Source organism: Podarcis liolepis (assembly GCF_965112155.1).
Source record: "Podarcis liolepis genome assembly, chromosome: 2".
In the NCBI taxonomy this organism is placed as follows: domain Eukaryota; kingdom Metazoa; phylum Chordata; class Lepidosauria; order Squamata; family Lacertidae; genus Podarcis; species Podarcis liolepis.
This window is the reverse complement of record NC_139555.1, coordinates 89,828,584-89,848,836: the sequence shown is the minus strand read 5'-3', so window position 1 is coordinate 89,848,836 and position 20,253 is coordinate 89,828,584. Positions and strand designations below refer to the sequence as shown.

The 20,253-nt window shown below is 42.7% G+C and overlaps 1 protein-coding gene across 3 annotated transcripts in view; it reads right to left on the bottom strand.

Moving 5' to 3' along the window:
• Window positions 1-2,448: 2,448 nt before the first annotated feature.
• The window catches only part of LOC310701726 (protein SSUH2 homolog), a 30,242-nt gene continuing 12,437 nt past the window's right edge, over window positions 2,449-20,253 (bottom strand). The window contains exons 5-14 of one of the 3 annotated variants that reach the window (XR_014523091.1): window positions 20,039-20,099; window positions 16,657-16,781; window positions 16,224-16,286; window positions 15,306-15,406; window positions 11,683-11,775; window positions 10,520-10,625; window positions 8,731-8,838; window positions 4,508-5,101; window positions 3,622-4,431; window positions 2,449-3,573 (exon numbers count right to left, since the gene is read on the bottom strand). Coding sequence is in view for 1 of the 3 variants with exons in the window: in XM_083493027.1 (XP_083349153.1) it covers window positions 4,955-5,101; window positions 8,731-8,838; window positions 10,520-10,625; window positions 11,683-11,775; window positions 15,306-15,406; window positions 16,224-16,286; window positions 16,657-16,781; window positions 20,039-20,099 (804 nt within the window). In the remaining 2 variants the exon portion in view is untranslated. Of the gene's footprint in view, window positions 5,102-8,730; window positions 8,839-10,519; window positions 10,626-11,682; window positions 11,776-15,305; window positions 15,407-16,223; window positions 16,287-16,656; window positions 16,782-20,038; window positions 20,100-20,253 lie in introns of all 3 variants that reach the window. The other 2 variants (XR_014523090.1, XM_083493027.1) reach the window with 2 other exon arrangements.

Below are 20,253 nucleotides of genomic sequence, written 5' to 3'. Positions count from 1 at the left end.
CCAGATCATAGAATTGTCACAAGGGAATGCACACATCTACAGTGGTGCCCCGCAAGACAAATGCCTCACAAGACGGAAAACTCGCTAGACGAAAGAGTTTTCCGTTTTGGAGGTGCTTCGCAAAACGAATCTCCTATGGTCTTGCTTCGCAAGACGACAATGTATTGCGAGTTCCTGCTGGGGTTTTTTCGTCCCCCCCCCCCTTTTATAAGCCGCTAAGCCACTTATCAGCTGATCCGATCAGCAGATAAGCTGCTAAAAGCCTCTAAAAGCCTCTAATAGTGCTAATCCTTCAATGGGCTTGCTTCGCAAGACGAAAAAAACCGCTAGACGAAGAGAATCACAGAACGGATTCTTTTCGTATTGCGAGGCACCACTGTATCAGCCCTTGTATTAACATCCTTCACAGTCCGCATCTCTGTCAGGCATTGCTTTTTTCTGGGGGGATGCAGGGGTACACATGCCCCTAAACATTTTGTGAATCTAATGGCAGAAGAGATTTAAAATTTTTAGTTTCTTCTCTAGCACGGTGAATCATCAGTTCCATTGCCAGTGCCAGATTTAGGTTTGATGAGGCCCTAAGCTACTGAAGGTAATGGGGCCCTTTATATAGCAGGCTTACATCATAGGAGCCTACACAGCACAAATCACTGTTGCTGTATGTAGGTTTTACTATATTTTATTTGTTTTTTATCTTATATTTTGGAAATGTACATCCAGGTGTGTTTTTTTCTTTATTTTTTTGGAGGGCCGCCAAGAGCGTGGGGCCCTAAGCTATAGCTTGTTTAGCTTAGATGTACCGTATTTTTCGCCCTATAGGACGCACTTTTTCCCCTCCAAAAATGAAGGGGAAATGTGTGTGCGTCCTATGGGGCGAATGCAGGCTTTCGCTGAAGCCTGGAGAGCAAGAGGGGTCAGTGCGCACCGACCCCTCTCACTCTCTAGGCTTCAAGAAGCTCTGCACAACCCTCGGGAGACTGGCGCGACTTCGCACCGGTCTCCCGAGGGCTGCGCAGAGCTGCCTGCAGTCCCGGGCTTTGCGCAGCTCTGCGCAGCCCTAGGGAGCCCGGTGCGACTTCGCGCCGGTCTCCCGAGGGCTGCGTAGAGCTGCCTGCATTCTGAAGCCTGGGGCGCACTGAAGAGCGAGCCCGGGCTTTGCGCAGCTCTCCGCAAGCCTGGGGAGACTGGCGTGACTTCCCGCCAGGCTCCCTAGGCTTGCGGATAGCAGGCTGTTCTCGGGGCTGGGGTCGGGGGAAGCTCAGGCTTCCCCTGCGCCAGCCCCGCGCCTGGGGGGGGAAATAAATTTTTTTTCTTTATTCCCCCCCCCCCAAAAAAAAACTAGGTGCGTCCTATGGGGCAGTGCGTCCTATGGGGCGGTGCGTCCTATGGGGTGAAAAATACGGTAAATCCAGCACTGTCCATTGCTACCCCCAATGGCGGCCTCATTTCCTGTCACAGTGTTTCCTGAGTCTCAGATGGAAGTGAGCATTTACTATGTGAAGGAGGAGTTGGAATCTAGCACTTCCAATGTGGAAGTTACTGTGAGCTGTCAGCTGTGTAATATGAGGTAATGCATGTTCTTTGTACTTTTCTCCTTTTATTGTATTTATTTTTCCCAATTTGAACTATAAAATGGTGATTTTCTGGAGTCAAAATGAGAGTACCCCTAAACATTTTTTTAGGGGGGGAAAAAGGCACTTCTGTCAGGAATCTGTCAGGCATGAGCCCCTTTCAGGCATTGGTGACACCAAACTAACAGAAGACACTGAGAAGAGAAGACCACAGTTTTAGTTCTCTCAGGGAAGGACTGTAGCTCCATGGTGCAGCATCTACTTTGGATGCAGAAAGTCCCAAATTCCATTCCTGGCATCTCCAGGTAGAGATGTTAAAGATTCCTGCCTGAAATCCTGAAGGGCCACTAGCAGTTAGTGTAAACAATAAGGAGCTAGATGGATCAATGTCTGACTCAAAATAGTTTCCTGTGTTCCTACGTTCCTTTAACGTCTGCTGCAACTTTTCTAAGAGATAACTTCTTTAGATGTGAGTGACCCTTGCTGTACCTTTTCTCATTGTCTATGAGAGAGCGCAGATCTGCATGGTATCTCACCGCCATGGATTCCAGAGTTGCCTGAGAAGCTGGTAATACCTCACGAGATATTTATTCCCACATCTTATCCTCCAAGATTTCGCAGATGAAAATAGAAACACTCCTGTGTATGTGTAACATCATTACTCCCAGACTCACTGTCTGAATGGCTTCACCCCTCCTGCTATAATATATTGCTAAAGACCTTTTTCTGCCTGCTGTGTGTATTCATTAACTCTGCAATAGCGTGCACTGCTTTGGCTTTTGAAGCCTGGTATCAGAGGATGCCAAATTGAAGGTGCAAGCTGGCTTGAAAAACCGTGTAGGAAGTAAAGATGTGTCGTATTATGATCACAGCATTATTTTTTTTCCAAAAAAGATATTTAATTTCACAATGCAGCTTCTTTCCAACTCATACATATCGAACAGCTTTTACGACTGTATTTGGTTACACAGTTAAAGGGAGCAGTGAACAAACATTTTGTGTCATGTGCATGATCTTGCCTAATTTTTATTTCTTTCTCACTCCATATGCCCCTTTATTTCAGATAAAAGAAATGCGCTTAATGGCACCTTAAGTCTAACTTTTGAGAAGCTTTTTATTATAAAACAGCATACACTTTCATAAATGGCAACATATCATATGTTGAGCTGGAATTAGGGAAAATAAGAAAAGTCTGTAAAAAGCTGACTTAGAGAAAACGTTTAGAAGTTCTTAAAGGGACTGTAATAGTGCAAGTTATGAGAAATCTTTATAATGTGCAAAGAAACCCTAATCCAAGATTAATGATGTTCTTTATTTTGGTTCACCACCATATAGTACCTGTTTGAAGTAGCTATTAAATTTACATATATAATAGAACGTTTGATGCTGTTTCTGGATGTATGTCCTTTGAACTTAGCTGGCAGCAAATTTATGGTTCATCATTTCTTCATAAAACGCAGATCTTTCACTCTCTGTATTAAAATTGTGGCTAGATGGTGAAGCAAGGTTTTAAGCCTATTACTTTTAGGGAATTGACTTCATACACTGACAAACTGTCCTCTGTTAACAGGTTGCAAATTTAAGAATGGTTATTTGAAAGAACAATTCTTAATAAACCTGATTAGGACCCAAGCGGTATAATTTTTAAAATAACAATGACAAGATAATAATAAATGCAAGAATGATGCCATAAACACACGGACATAAACACACGGACACACTGAATGAAAACAATTCAGGAGGTTGGTTTTTTTGCCACTGCTTCCCTCTAGTGGACAGTCTTCAAAAGGGAAAATTCTCAGTCCTTTCCTAAAATAAGCATTAATAGCAGCAATCCTGCATAAAGCATTTAACAAAGGTTTGCTGTTAGTGTAAATATGATTAGTACAGTAAACAAGAAACCTAGCAATGAAGCACCCTATTTTTTTCTTCTGTATCATAAAACAAGATAAAATAGGTAAGCAAGACAAGGGGGATTCACATATTACAAATGTGTACAATACTCAAGAAGAGAATTTTGGTAGGTAATTTTGTGACTCGTAAAAATAACTATTTGGTGCATGTGGAATACTGGAGATTGTTTTGGTGGTTTCTTGGAATGATGGCTCATAGTTGGCCATGCATTTATGAAGAGTAAACTTGTATCAGAACTGCACTTTAATAGAGTCTCCTAGACCTACCTTTTGAGAATACTCTTTTCTGCAGAGCATACTGGTCTCTGAGATCCAGCATGAAACCTCAATTTGCCTCCTCATCATGGATCTCATCGTCCTTAAAAACTATTTTAAAACTAAAACTACATGCATATACTGTAGACTAGGACTGCCATACGTCCAGAATTTCCTGGTCAAAAGCTCAACAACTTTTGTGTCCGAATTTTCCCTTTTTGAAATGTAGACCTAATGATGTTCCCATTCTGCCCAGTACTGTAGCCCAACCATTAATCTAGTGTGACTTTGAAGCAAAAGAAAAAAATATACTCATACAGAAAATACAAATATACTAATACAAAAATATATTCTACACAGTGTAATACACTCTGCTAACGTAACATCTTTTAAAGTCCAGCTTGCATTTGAGCCCCTCCAAGGTAAGTGCTACATATTTCCATATATTTTAATCAGCCTCTGAGCAAGATCTAGCAACCTTCTTTGGCCTTTCCCACTAGCGATCCCAAATCAAATGGAAGAATCTAAATTTCAAATCCTTGCAATCAACATATTGGATGGCATACAGGTCTGAGTAGACACACTGAAATCAGTGGACTGGAGTCCCTTGGTTTCATTGGGCCTATACTGAGTATGACTTAATTGGACACCACCAAGAATATACAGCCTTCAATGGATACCAGTCATGATGGCTATGGTCTACCTCCATTACTGCATGCAATATGCCTTTGAATACCAGTTACGGGGAATCACAGATGGAAAGAGTGCTGTGGCTCTCAGGTCGTGCTTCCAGGGCCTCTGGTTGGTCATTGTCAACCAGGCCTTTGGCCTGATCCAGCACCCTCTTATATTTTTATCCACTGTATTCCATTTAAGTGCTTTTTCTCCTCCATAGTTTATTCCAACATTTTCTTCCTGGAGTTCTTCCTAGTTCCATCACTCCACCACCCAATTTCTCCATCTATGCAATAAATTTACCAGACACTTAGATCTCAAGAGGAACAGTATTAATAATGGCTGAAACTGTAGCGTAAATACAATTAGGTTATAATAATCACTATGTCTTTTGGTGGCCACTGTGGGCAAGCGAAATAAGACGGGGCTACAGATGGGTAAAAAGATGAATTGATTTGTACCCACAGACACCCGTGGATAATTAAGCAAGATGAACAGCTTGCTTCGTACTAGGAATCCTCCTTGCAAAGTGTCCCACTGTCAGATGATGGTACAGCCACAGCAATACCTCTCTGGATAGTCCAGGGCATGAACCTTGTTCTCCATTCCATAGACGTAATACATGTATGTCTTCTCAGCATACTGGTAGTGAACTTCAGTAACTGGAATTAGCTCTATCGTCTGCCGCTGAGGGACAAAGCCAGAACAAGAATTTATTTGTTTGTTTCTAAAATGTCTTGCTTGCTCTTAACCACAAGGTCTCCGGTCTGCTTATAAAACGTGTTCTCCCTAGCAGAGAGCGCATGTTGCAGTGGGGGATACAAGCCACCCCATTGTTGCTGGGCGGATTTGTGGAGGGACCCAGGCAGTGAATTGGTTAATCGGGTCGCTGGGGAGAACTGCTTGTTGCCGATTTTGAAGGAGGGGTCAGAGGTTTTAAATACTGTTCGCCCAACTTTGAGCGTTCTCTTGGCTGCTTGCACCGGATCACCCGCCCACCCTCCCTGTATTGGGGGGGGGGTTATTTGCTTGACCTTGCTATGCCTGTCATGGGGTCGTCTGCTTTGAGGCAGGGGCCTGGTAGGAATTTGTCCATTTGGCTGATTGGCTGGTGCCATTTTGCTTTTGCCTACTGTGTAGCAAATCGTCACAACTTGTAAGGTTGGCGGTTAGGCATTGGTTCAAATTGGTTGGTGGAGGGGTAAGTGCCTACCCCTCCAATGGTGGTGCGGAAAGGGTGAGAAGTGAGGGACTGAGGCCCAGCTTCATTTTCTCCCCAAAAGTTGTTTCCCGCACAGGCTTTCGCTGGAATCCGGAAGTCAGTTCTGTCCCCTGGGCAAGGACAGATAGTTGGAACCAATGCCTAAGCAACCACTCACTTGGATGTATTTAAAGTTTTGGCCAAAATCGTGCCAAAAACCCAAACCAAAATTGATGTGTGATGTGTGAGTTATTGGGGGGGTGGCTTGGGGACCTCAACACGCAAGTAGCAAATATACAATTATAAAAACAGCTAAAAGTGTTGCAGTTATAAAACACATTAAAAACATTTGAGAGGCAACAGAAAAATATGAAATTAATGGAGGATGCTGAAATGGTGAAACTTATCAGAAGAATAAGAAATCAAGACAATAAACTCTTTAGAAAGGAATGGAAATGATTTGTTGAGTATTTACAAACAAACTGTAAGCAGATTAGTGGCAAGATTGTTGTACAGACCTGCGATTTCAAAAGTGTTTATGAGATAAATATGAGAATGGATAAATAAATAAATAAGATAATTTGAAGTATGCAGGAAATGACAAAAACAAATGCAAAGAACCACAGAAAGAGGGGGAAGGGAGTTGAAGTTTGAAATGTTAGAACGTTTGTTGAATAATTGTTGTAATGTATATTAACAAAAATTTTATATGGAGAGAGAGAGAGAGAGAGAGAGAGAGAGAGAGAGAGAGAGATTACATAGGATTGAATCTGCATGGCACAAATCTTTCTCGCAGAAAAAACCCATACCAATAATCTGCAGCCATTTATCAAAAGCACTTAGAAACAGGGGAGGTGGGATACCTGGTGTAAACATAACTAGTATGTCAGTTCTGGCCTTTGACACCCGAGACATGTGTTTTGGGGAACAACTCTGGTTTCTCTTCAGATCGTATAAATCTTTCACCTTTTATTAAACTGTTTTTCATACTGAATTTTAAATTGTTGTCACCCGCCTAGGGTCTGCTGGTGAAGAGTTTGGTGATTAATTTACTTAATAATAACAGCTGGTATTGACTGTACAGACAGTTTTGTGGACACACACACACACACCTGAAGGAGGACAGTCTGGCAACAGAGATACCATGTAAAGCTGTAGATCATCCCTCTACCCGCCAAGATGCAGTTGGGAAGGTGAAAATGCCAAATCTGGAAGGACAGGAGGGAATCCTACTTGACTGACACGCAGAAGTGGACATGGCTGTGAATGTGATTGGAATGGAGGCAGAACATGGCCTGTTTCAGCTTTTACTAGGCCAGCTACTAAGGATTACCACCAGTGTTATACAATATGCATGTACCTTACCTCTACAAGTGTGCTTCCTAACATCATCATAAGTTAATTTTACCTCACCCCTCAAATGTAGATTTTATTGATGGGGCCCTTATGTGTGGAAGAAAGGTTTATCACAGCAGGCGTGTATTTTGTAATGCGCGCATAAAATGTCCCCTCACAGCATCATTGTCTTGAACATACCGTAGATCATATTTATGCATACAGTGGTACCTCAGGTTACATACGCTTCAGGTTACATACACTTCAGGTTACAGACTCTGCTAACCCAGAAATAGTGCTTCAGGTTAAGAACTTTGCTTCAGGATGAGAACAGAAATCGTGCTCCGGCGGCGTGGCAGCAGCGGGAGGCCCCATTAGCTAAAGAGGTGCTTCAGGTTAAGAACAGTTTCAGGTTAAGAACGGACCTCCGGAACGAATTAAGTACTTAACCCAAGGTACCACTGTATATTCTTTGAGGCAAGTTGCCTGGAGACCTGCTAGGTGACAAGTGACTAATAAGTCTAATAAATAAGTGAAGTTGAAGCAAGCTAGAAAAATGTACGCATGCACTGTTGTGGCTGAATGCAGCCTTCCAGCGCTGCTCCGATCATGTTAGGAGCTCTCTAAGGTGATTGGGAAGAGCCTGCAAGGTGGCTGTGTTTTATACTTGTCTCCTCCAACCCTAAGCTAACATTAGAAGTTTTCTTCCATAGTGGAAGAGGGCGCAAGGACTGGATGGTTATTTCATTCATAAATATGAACTTCATGCCTAAACTCCAGAATTCTCTACCGGGTTATTGCAGGAACTCCTGGGACAATGCATCAAGCTCCTGAACGCTTTATGTGTTAAAGTTTATTATGGTGATTAATGTTTCTCAGACATAGTCTGCTGGTTATATTTTAGCAATGAGAGAGTTTCAGGGACAACAAATTGGTTCAATTGATTCATCAGTTGAAAACATGCTTAAAAACCAAGCATTTAGTCAAAATATTTGACTACATAATTCCTTTACCATTGAGGTTGGGAATGAACCCTTTATGAAGGGTGCAGAAGTTAACTAGCTGCATAGATGATATGTTGTCTCTATGCCACCTGGTGCTAAAATGAAATAGTGCAGCATGCTATTACAATACAATGTGATTCAATACAACAGGTTCACTTTCAGTATTTCCCCGGAATTGTGGCAAAGGAATGCCTGAGTAACGCTGAGGTCTGTAGCATGGCAGCAACCTTAGTACATTTTTAAAAGAAGTATTAAGAATAATTATCAGATAAGAATTGCCCTTTCGCTACAAAGTTTTTCAGCTCAAATCAATTGGCTTGTATAATTGGCTTGTATTCAGAATTCCTGTGAGTGGAACTCTACTCACAGGATGTTCCCACCATTGGAAACAGAATGGGGGAAATGATTTCTGCCTATTCCTCATCCCCCGCCCCCCGTAAACCTGCTCAGAAGTGTTGGGGAGACAGAATGGAGGGCAGCAGAATGGAAATCACCTCCTTCCTTCTGCTCCAGCAGCAGCCTTCTCTGAATCTCGATGCCTCTTGCAAAGAGAAGGCGCCTTTCCATTCACAGATTATGATGAACAACAGATAGATTCATACAGATTCAACAGCATAGAATCAAAAATGAAAAGAAAGTTGACCAAAACAAAAACAAAAACCCACACATATTTGATTCTGTGAAATTTCCCCACAGTTTCAAAGTTCCCAGTATTTAGCTGGGGTTAAATGTTTGTTTAAATAAAAATCAAAGAAACACATGTCTGTTGCGAATACCTGTTGCAGAATGCGGGATGTGTTGGTGAATGTGGCCCTGTGCTCTGCAATAGCTCTTTCAGATGCCAGAGAGATCTCAGGGTAAGGGAAGTCAAGAAGGGGATACACCTGCAATTTCAAAAGAGGCAATCAGAGTCATTCTCACCCTCCTTCACCCATCTCCTTTCTGACCATCCCCACCTATCCTCCCAACCCGGGACTCAGCAACATTAGTAAAAGAAAAGAAAAGAAAGCGTGTGTGTTTTAAATGTGCTACAGCATTATGACACCAGATGGCGCTGTAGAGTCCGCTCCTTCAGCAACGTGATTTCCCATTATGAACTTTGCAACATGTTTCCTGAAATGTTTTTCCGATGTGTCCAGATCCAGCCCTGGTTTATTAACATACTAGGCAAATGAGTTAAGGTGATGGCCATTTCACTTAGTCTGCTGGGGCATTGTGTATAATGCATTGTCTAGCAAGATGAAATAAGAGCAACCAGCCTCTTTTCTAGTCTAAGGCTGTCCATCACTTTCATCAGTTGCAGGGGACTTGCTCAGCATCATGCTCTGTTAGAGCAGCATATCAGGAGCTGTAGAACCAAAGCCGTATCATTAACATACTATGAATATGAATGAGATGAACATGGTGGATGTGAAATTGCTGGATGTGGTGCATTTTATTCTTCCATTCTGGAATTGTTAATACCAATAGGAAGAACACTGAATCTTCATCAACTGCTCTCAAAAGGCAGACACAGAAATCATAATAGATGATCACCTAATAGCTGAGCTGAGCTTTCGTAGTGCCTGAGTCTTTGGTATATAATATTGCCATTATGTTTTCAGATTTATCTCTACCAGCAAGAGGAAGAAAAACATGCATGTAAAAATGGAATGTGACATTATCGGAATATGGGAGAGATGCGGCGTGAATGTTATCTATAGAGAGCAAATGCATTGAACAAATACTTAGTGACATACTGGTGGCTTGCTATCAACATCAAACTGGGGAAGCAGCATGGCTCAGGGGAAAAGCACATGCTCTGCATGCAAAAAGGTCCCAGTTTCAATCCCAGGCATCTCCAAATAGGGCTGGGAGAGAGCCTGCCTGAAATCCGAGACAGCTGCTGCTAGCCAGTGTAGACAGTACTAAGCTAGGTAAAGGTAAAGGGACCCCTGACCATTAGGTCCAGTCGTGGCCGACTCTGGGGTTGCGGCACTCATCTCGCTTTATTGGCCTAGGGAGCCGGCGTACAGCTTCCGGGTCATGTGGCCAGCATGACTAAGCCGCTTCTGGAGAACCAGAGCAGCGCACGGAAACACTGTTTACCTTCCCGCCAGAGCGGTACCTATTTATCTACTTGCACTTTGACGTGCTTTCGAACTGCTAGGTTGGCAGGAGCAGGGACCGAGCAACGGGAGCTCACCCCGTCGCGGGAATTCGAACCGCCAACCTTCTGATCGGCAAGTCCTAGGCTCTGTGGTTTAACCTACAGCGCCACCCGCGTCCCTACTAAGCTAGAGAGACCCCCAACAGTCTGACTCAATATATAGCAGCTTCCAAACTTCCTAAGTACAAACAGAAACATTAGCTCCAATGTTAAGTAGGTAGTTTGCAATCTTGAGTAGGTAGTCTGCAATCTCATGAGATTTCTGAGCAGATTTCCATTGTTCATGAAGGTAGGGGGCAGAAAGATGTGAGTGAGTTATCGTGTTAAGCAGTTCAGCTGCTTCCAGTAATTTTTCACCAAGGTTTCATATGGCAAATACCAGGAGTCATGTTTGGGGGGGGGGGTATTTTACTCACCACAGCGTTCTCATCTTTAAATATGTTATCTCCCGTAACTTTATTGAGTAGTTCTCTTGGGAAGTTCAACTGATTCTCATAAATGAATTCATATACATTGTTCTTCCTGCAAGGTAAGAAGGATTCAGAGCACTGTGTCAGTCTATATTGATCAATGTATGGATAAGGCTTTCAGTGTTTACTAGTTATGATTCTACCTCCAATATCGGCAACAGAGGCTTCAGAGACCAGTTGCTGGTGAACACAAACTGGAGGTTGCTGCTCACACATAAACATTCTGAAATCACTTTTGGTCTTCCCTTGACAGACAAATTATTGTTGCCCAGAGGGGGGAAAACATTGAGAAGTTCAGGATTTTAGTGGGTCCACCAAAAATCAAAGATAGCATGAAATCGTTTATGCTCTGTGGTTTCATTTAATCCAAAAAAACCTACTTGCTTTCATAGTCTGCAATTAAAAAAAATAGAATACACCACCATTTATCTTGTCAGTTATCATGTTACCTGTGTATATCCCCTGATTGGTGTGTGTGTGTGTGTGTGTGTGTGTGTGTGTGTGTGTGTGTGTGTACACTTTCATTCCCCCACCTTATACTTTCAAAGCAAGTAGGTCAAAATGGTTAGACATATTAGATGGACATGTGCCTGAGACAGGTGTCTCTCTGCTTCCCATTTTTCCAGTGCTAAGTTCACTACTCCACGTTTCGACACAAAACTGTTGTTTTTGTTGTTTAAAAAAAGTCCTCATGGAAAATCATCAGTGACTCCCTCCCTATATACACATATTAGCAAAGGCATCTCCCCTAATTTTATACATACAGTATTTAATATAATTTTCATTACATTCTGCCCTAATATATGCATTTGCGCATACATTATTTGGTTGAAGAACTACATTCCAAAATCTGGAGAAGTGCACATTTTGAAGAATGACTTTGTTTCAGTTCACAGATTTCAGAAAGTGTGATTTAGGTATATTTGCCTTTAAATTTCTCCCCCACCCCTCCGTATAGGGTCTAGTCTAATTAATGTTGCAAATCACCCACAGAATCTTAGTATTAATAAACACTTCACACATATGAATTTAAGAGGCTTTGGCAGTCAAGGCAATTAATTTCAGAGAATGATGACAAAAAGAGCAACATCACGAAGAAGAGAACATACCAAGTTATTGTTAGCTGGATGTAGTGTAGCAACTTTTTCTCTCCATGGCACGTCGTACAGGTTTTGCTGCCTCTTCCAGAACAGGTGCTGCACCTTTTAGATGTAAAATTGAACTTTGTGCATGTATTGATTTATTCAAAATGTGATCCACCCCATTTTAAGAGGAGGACAGTATAAAAAAGCACAGCCTAAGAAACTAAATACAAAATATAAGATAAAACCAGTAGGCAGATATATAATGCTTGTGACTTGAATTACCACTGAATTTCATCTGAAGGCAAATTTTGAGGCAAATTCCAAGCCTCTGTTCTGGTGAAATATTCAAGAACTGTTGAAGGCACCCAAAGAAATTTTAATAAACTGTACACTACCAGAGAGACTAATCTAGTTTTGTGGTCAGATTTCCTAACATCTCAAGATAAAAAATAAAAAAGCAGTAGCTGTGCCACAATTGGGTCAGTTTGCTGATGTCTGGAAGGGGAGTTAACTCTTTAGCTTGTGTTCGACTTTTCTGATCTGAATCTTCCTCTTCCCTTAAAGCTGTTATTTGCCCCAGTGTGGAAGGCAAATTGATTTAGGTCAGTGGGGGGAATGGCATTGAAGAAAGAGTTGACCCCACTCCAAAACCATAGGCTTAGTCAAATCAAAGATGGGCATGGTTCTCCATTGCCTCACCTAGATTAGCCCTAAAACTAGTAATATTTCTCAGGGAGTTTTCATATATATCTCCTTTGGATCCACATAGGCCATCAATGATGGCATCTAGTGGGTAGCATCTGGTTATCCCAATGACCCACTAGACCCTTTAAACTGTGTGAGAAACAGGATAGGAAATCAGTTGTCAGAAGGGGAAGGGCTGGAAGTATTATGGTCTTGCTTTGGTTTAGTTCCATTATGCGCCACCCTAACTACCAATATAAATGTTTAGGAGCTAAAAGGGGGGAAGTGTTTTTACCTATTGAACTTCAACACTCAACAGCAAGTCGCTCGAATTGCATGATTTGTGCCAGCACAGAGATCACTGAGTAACAAAGATGTCATTGAAGGAAATGAAATGCTCATCTGCACAAAATGGCCGTTTCCCTACAAAGCTATAGAAGACTAGGTGACCCTTTTCAAGGAAAGTGCCATTCTGCCTACAACAGATGTAGAAAGCATATGTTTGTTCTTGGCAAATTTGGATTGCATCAACATGACGCAGATTAGCAGCAGTTAACAGCTGATTTATGAAAGCACTTTAAGATGTTGCTAGCCCCAATGGATCCCGCTTTCAAAATTATTGCACGATTATCCCGCAATGCCATCTCTGTTATTTTAAGCGTAATGGAGCCTAATAAAAACAGTTTAAAAGAATGGTGAGCTACTTTGCATCACTTAAAGATCATTTGTAAAGGCAATTAGTTCAGCAGTCGGAGAAGCAGAAGGGCAGCGGTTCTGCATACTGCAGACAACCTGGGAGGAGAAGGTGTCAGAAGAAAACAAGGCTCTGTAAAAAATGGTACAGTCGTATTTCGTTTTGTGGCCGGGATCCGTTCCAGAGCCCCGGCCACTAGCCGAAAAGGACACAGGGCAAAGCACCGCATTTGCGCTTCTGCACATGTGCGAGCGGCATATCCAGAAGTAACCCGTTCCAGCACTTCCGGGTTTGCCGCAGACGTTTGCCAGAATGGACACTAGACAAGGCAGACGTTCACGGAGGTATTACTGTAAATGGAAAATGGAAGTTTTTCCATGGAATTAGGTGAGATTTGGATCCCTCAACCAGATGGTGTCATCAGCCTTGTTTCTCAATGATAACATGCATATCAAAACCTATCAAAGTACCTCTGAGCCCTGAGTACCTCTGTATAGACATAACCTTCAAAAATATTTTCCTTGTATAAAAAGTTAATGTTGGGCTCAGAGGTTTTGATATGCACGTTATCATTGCACAGATGAGATTTAGGAAGTCACAGCTTGAGGGTGTCAGACCTATTTGGAATGGAAATCTGTCAATTCAGTACTTAATCATTGAAGTTTGGCTGGTTTGCATTGCTGGGCAGTACTATGTTGTTGCTATTGCTATTGCTATTGATGTTGCTGCTGCTGCTGCTGTTACTCTTATTCTTATGCTTATGCTTATTGAATAAGTGGATAAAAGCCCCAAAATGTAGACTCTGTTGCGAAGAAATGAACTGGGTCTACATTTTTCTTATCCCTTTTGTTCCTCCTTCTCTGTCTCCCCTGTGTACCTGCAAATGCTGCAAGGATGCCCCCCCTCCCCAGTTCAGGAGAGCCCATTAACTCCCTACTTTCGTCCCTGCCAGCCCCAATCTGGATGGACATAGTGCTTGCCTGCCAAGTGTACTGCAATGTTCTCAGCCTTTACCTCGAATGGTCAGCCTATCCATGTCTTCCATAAATAGAAATCCAGTTACCTTGCCCTTCCCTGGAGCTGGGCATGCAGGCTATTCAGGTTCTGTGCCTGTGCACATAGCAATAGAAGAAGAAGAAGAAGAAGAAGAAGAAGAAGAAGAAGAAGAAGAAGAAGAAGAAGAAGAAGAGGAGGAGGAGGAGGAGGAGGAGGAGGAGGAGGTTGGATTTGATATCCCGCTTTATCACTACCCTAGGGAGTCTCAAAGCGGCTAATAATCTCCCCCCCCCAACACACACTCTGTGAGGTGAGTGAGCCTGAGAGAAGCAAACCCGGTTCACCAGATTAAGAGACCACTGCTCTTAATACCAGGGAGTCATGGGACTGCTGGGGTCACACCTAGGAGGTGCCTGTAGACCATCCCATACATGCAGTGTCTGCATGTCTAGCAATGCATTTGAGGGATCCAAGGGGTTCTGTTGAGCCGTAGGGAGATCTTGCCTACATATTGCCACCACAAAAACTCAGAACATGGCCAGCATGCAGAGGTGCTCACCATTTCTTTATTTCCCTGTATGCCAGTGTGGAAGAGTGGTCACAGTGTGAGACTAGGACCTGGGAGATCAGAGTTCCAATCCCACCCAGCTATAAAGCTCTCTGGGTGACCTAGGGGCAATGACTGCCTCTTAGCCTAACCTACCTAACAGGGTGGCTGTGGGGATTAAATGAGAAGGGGGAGAACCAGGCCTCGGCTGAGCAGAGGGCATGAAATCATCCTCATTCCTTCTCTTCTCTTTCTGGGTTAGAAAGCTTCTGTGGGCGACCCTCCTTAGCTTACGAATAATCAGCTGCAGGTGGGATAGTAGCACACCCACCCCTCACCCCAATTCGGCCAGCCTTCCTTCCATGGAAAGAAGCATCTTTGTCACCATGGCAACACAGTCAAGCCTCCCTTTCATGTCAGCTCTTCCTTTCAGGTAATCGGTGGTTCGGCTAATGGGGCAATCACTGCAGGAAAAGCCTCTAAGAGCTCCTGCGATAGATATACGTATGTGTGCATATCTTTACTTTTGGATTTCGGTTTATCATTTTATAGTAGGACTCCCTTGATTTATTTAATTCTTAAGTTCCTTCGGTGTTGGCAGAAATTATCCTAAATATTTAATAAGTAAAGTAATATCTATCAAGCTGGTTTAGCAGAGAGAGAGAGAGAGAGAGAGACAGAGAGAGAGAGAGAGAGAGAGAGAATATCCCACCTCAAAAAACTTACCTCTTACGTCCACTACCTGAACACATCTGGCATCGCTTTTGATGTTTCAGGTGTTTCGCTTTTGCTTTATGTCTGGCTCCACTGCATGTCACACACCTCATCTAAAGGTGCACCACAACAACAACAACAGATCAGATTACACGATTCTACATAGCTGTCAACTGTCCCTTATTTGGCGGAAAAGTCCCTTATCCCAGCGCCGTGTCCCGCTGCTGTCCCTTATTGATGATGTCCCTTAAATTTCCCAGGTTTCAAAGGAAGCATCTCCTCTTCCTCCCTCCCTGCCAGCCAGGGAGGAGGGAGGCTCCAACTGGGTTGCTTGGCTGCGTTGCTCACCCAATAAGGAGTCTAAGAATGACTGGGGGTGGAGCTTGCATGCCTTGTGCCAATCAAATCGGCCGCGTTGCCTGGAGACTCATCTTTGCTCAGCGCTTCCCAGCGGAAAGGTGACAGTGGTTTCCCTTGCTGCATCCCCTTTGCCGGGTTGCTGTGCTGTGGGAACCACCGCTTGAGGCTTCGTTTGGCTGCTGGCTGGGCTTTCTGCCTTTGGCTCGGAGGGGCTCAGAAGTTGAACATACCTGTGCTCGGAAAATCCCTTATTTTGGCTGTTGATCCCTTATTTTCAAGGCTGCTGGTCCCTTATTTTCAAATCTGTAAGTTGATAGCTATGCGATTCTAGAAGTAACAGCTTTCCCCCAAATGTCAAAAATGTCTGCCTGAACATGCCATTCCCCAACACATTTGGTATTTTTAAGTATGCAAGGCACTGCTTTCCTTCTGGTGTATATATGGATTTTTCAACACAGATTACAACATGAAATGACTAAACAGGATTGCTGTACAAGTGGCACAAGTGATAACACTGAGAACACAGAAAAAAGAAGGAATTGAACTGGAGAGGACACAGCCAATACTCACTCTTCCGGCACCATGACACCCACTGCATTTGTATCGGCCACGACCATGACACTTGTGGCATTCCTGAAATATAAATGGTGCACAAATACAGATTTCTGCCAAGTATTTCCAGCAATTGCATGCCATTGTCTTAAACAAAATGAATGGTGGTGCCTTAACTGGGGAAGCAGAACAGTGCAATCCTATGCATGTCTACTCAGAGGTAAGTCTCATTTAGTTCAAGGGAATGACTGTGGCAGCCTAACTGAACTACCAAGGGCAACAGAATTTTTTTACCTGCGGCAAATGAAAGCAAAGGGTATGTAAATGAAAACCACCTACAAAATATTAACCATCACAGAGCTGTGTGATAAAGCAGATCAAGAAACCAGCATAACTGAGGTATAATAATGTGACTTAATGCTTGATTTTCAACCCATGATTGACAAATTACCTTTACTAAAGAAGAGTGAGGAATGCGAAACTTTTTTGTATCTTCCTGAAACATCTGTGGAACTTGGACTTTAATATCCCATGGTTGAGGAGATGCGCCATTTTGTGGCCCATCTACCAAAATATCTGATAGAAAGAAACAACATAAACACAATATTTTAGCAAGCCTAGAGACCATAATCTAAACCCAAACACCACTTAAGCCCATTGAAATCAAATAGTAGATGGAACAGGGAAACCTCTGCTTTGTTTACAGGGGGTCCTGTTTTGCTTTGCCCTGATCAGCATATTGCTGCTTACTCGTCTTATTATAATTAGAAGGAATACTAGAATTATTTTGTAAAAATGTTGGTTAATATGAATAAAAATTGAGTACCATGTGTATATATATAGTTCCGCGTTTTAGATCCTTGATTAATATATCCATTGAACTAAATTATCTAAAGAGTTCTCATTTGAAATAGATAAGACAGCTAGCTATTCAATATCTATCTTTTTTCCATGCCGAGTTACATTTGTCTAGTGGACCCAAGATCCAGATATAATGTTCAAGTTTTCTAGGGGTTCATCAAGTTGTGCAGAGATTATCTGTGCAGTTTCTTTGTCCAGACTGCTCCTTTGGATCAATAAGTGAATTCATTCTTTCCAGGGATGTCAGTCTGAGCTCCTTGACAGGCACTGAGGTATTTCACACATTGCAAGAAGTTTCTGGAGAAGAGCTGCCTTTTTGAATAGCAATAATGGCTGCCTCCAGCTACCCAAAGACATCACAAAGCCCCCACAAACTGGGGAGGGGGATGAAGTTAGTAAAGAGAACCTTTCAGCTCTCTTCAGCAACTCTCAGCTGCTTTGTACAACAGGCCATGCCAATCACTTTAGTAGGAGTTTATTACTTTTCCAGGAAAGCCATTACACTGCACCTTCATAATACTGATAGTACAAGCAACCTTTTTTCTTTTAACTTTGGGTTCTTTTGTGAGCCCATGATAACTTGAAGAAAAGGCCTTTTCCTAAAGTAAGTGGGAACTTTTCTGTGCTGAGTCAAAGTTCAAATGATCTGACAATCCTATGAAGCAGTGCTTTTTTCTTAAAAAAAATATGCTTAGGGTTACTCTCATTTTGACTCAAGAAAATCACCATTTTATAGCTCAAATCGGGAAAAATAAATACAGTAAATGGACAAAAGTACAGATATTCACAAAATGTTTAGGGGTATGCGTACCCCTGCGTACCTCCAGAAAAAAGCACTGATATGAAGGAACATATTATGCACAAAATGAACAAAAACTGAATGCTTTATGAAATGTTAGTGGCATGGACGCAATCTATTTGAGAGCAAGAATCATCAGCTTCTGAAACATTTAGAGATATATTGATTGGCATATGAGATATCAGTTTCCCTTTGCCCTCTGTTGATTATTTTGGAAGTGTTAACAGCATTCAGACTGTCTGTTAAATTTCTGGTGTCAAAGGGCAGGACTCATCTAACTTCTGAAGTAGACATGTATACCACTGTACTGTAAGTTGTGCAGTGAATTCTTAAAGCGTGCCCGAACATCAGCTCCCGCACAGCAGGATATCTGTACAGTGGTACCTCAGGTTACAAACTTAATTTGTTCTGGAGGTCCGTTCTTAACCCGAAACCGTTCTTCACCTGAGGCATGCTTTCACTAACTGGCCTCCGGCTGCCGCAGCGCCACCATCCTGGGGCAAAGTTTGCAACCTGGAGCAACTACTTCTGGGTTAGCGGAGTTTGTAACCTGAAGCGTTTGTAACCCGAGGTACTACTGTATAAGCTTCTCTGCAAAGTTATAACATTTTGCAATTGCCATTGGGGGAGGGGATTGCTTAACATTCACTTCCCACTTATTCTGCAAACAGTAAATTTTAGGGAGTACCTGATCTCAGATGAACCCTTCACAGGAAAAAAACACATCCTGGTTGCTAGGAAGAATGGAAAGGCGAAGTATGGAAATTCCAAGGACTACTAGAAAGCAAGACAGATGCAGGAAAAGTGCACTAAATCGGGTCCTCCCTAAAAGAGAGCACGTGTTGTGGTGAGACCTGGCAACCAAACCCTGTGCTGTGGGTGGGTACGTTTGGATAGCCACAGCACCCAGTTGGTAGGTCCCTTGATGCTGGGTTTAATCAGGCCAATGGGACTCAGCCTAAACAGATCAAGGGACCCAGAGCTTCCTCTTTCGGTTTGTGCATCGGAACACCCGCCCACCTCTCCCTACTTTCAGGGCTTGTTGCGTTTGACCTTGCTATGCCGTCTTGTGTCGTCTGTCGTTGGGACTGGGGCACGGCAGGAATTTCCCCACTTGGCTGATTGGCTGTTGCCATTTGGGTTTCACCTGCCACATAGCAAATCATCACAACTTGTAAGGTTGCGGATAGGCACTGGTTCAGGTGACAGGGATCAGGGAACACTCTCACCATCCCTATATGAAGGGTATTCTGTTAAAGGAATCCAGGGACTCAATGGTTTGGTCAACCCCTGAGGGGGTTGTGCCCGTGCCTGAGTCCAGGGGGACATTTGATTGGTGGACATAGCCTGTTCCCGACTTTCCGCTTATCCAGGTGTTTGCCCTAGGCTGACCTATGCTGATGCCCTGGGTCAGCGCTGCCTGCAAGGGTGCAGGGAAGGGGAAAACATAAGCTCTTTAGGAACCCAGGGGTTCCTGTTGCCTGGTGTTCACACACCTCACTTATCAATGACAGCTCTGACTTCACCCATTGGCTGAAAACACTGACAGGTAGAAGCAACCAGGCTCACTTATTTCCAGAAATCACTTAGAAGGAGAATTGCACATTTTGCTTCATAGCTTTATTTCTAGGACTTCCTTTTTAAAAAGAAAAAAGAAAATAAATCCCTGAGTCTGCCTCCCAAGCTTGAGGGCACCACTGAAGCCCTTTGCAGGCCCCATGATACCCATGGGCATCACGTTGAAAAACCACAGCCTAGTGTGTGTATTTTTCTGCAAGGAATTCTCCCTTAATTGCATGCATTTTGTATGTTATTTTCATTTTTTCACTATTATGCACATTTCTGTGCACATTCTTTTACTGGAGAATTACATTACAAATAGTTTGGATTTTGAAGGAGAAGTTGTTTTGATTCATATATTGATTCTGTGGGTGTGGTAGGTTCGCTTAAAGTGTGAACAAATTATTCTGATTTCATGGACAGGTGTTACAGGGAATCAGCCATCCACGTGGCTGTGTGCTCACCATCAGTTATGACAGAATGGCTGTAAGTAAAATGAAGCTAGATTTTTTAGGGCTCTGTACAAAGCATGATTAGGTGACAAATTACATTGGATTACAGTGACACAACTGCAATCAAAATGGATGATTCACTATTCATGAAAATTACTCACTGGCATAAGGCTCAAAAGTCCATTCACATAATCTTGTTTCAGTAAAGGTTTCCAGCCGATACTGTGGAGAAATAAATATTGTAATTAAATGCAATTACTAGAAACTGTAATTATCACTGAAAGTAAATAGGAAATATTTTGTTCACTTTAAGCCCTGCTCAGCAAGTAGAGTTGTCTGGGGACATTTTGAGATGGTAGTCTGTGATGGACCAGTG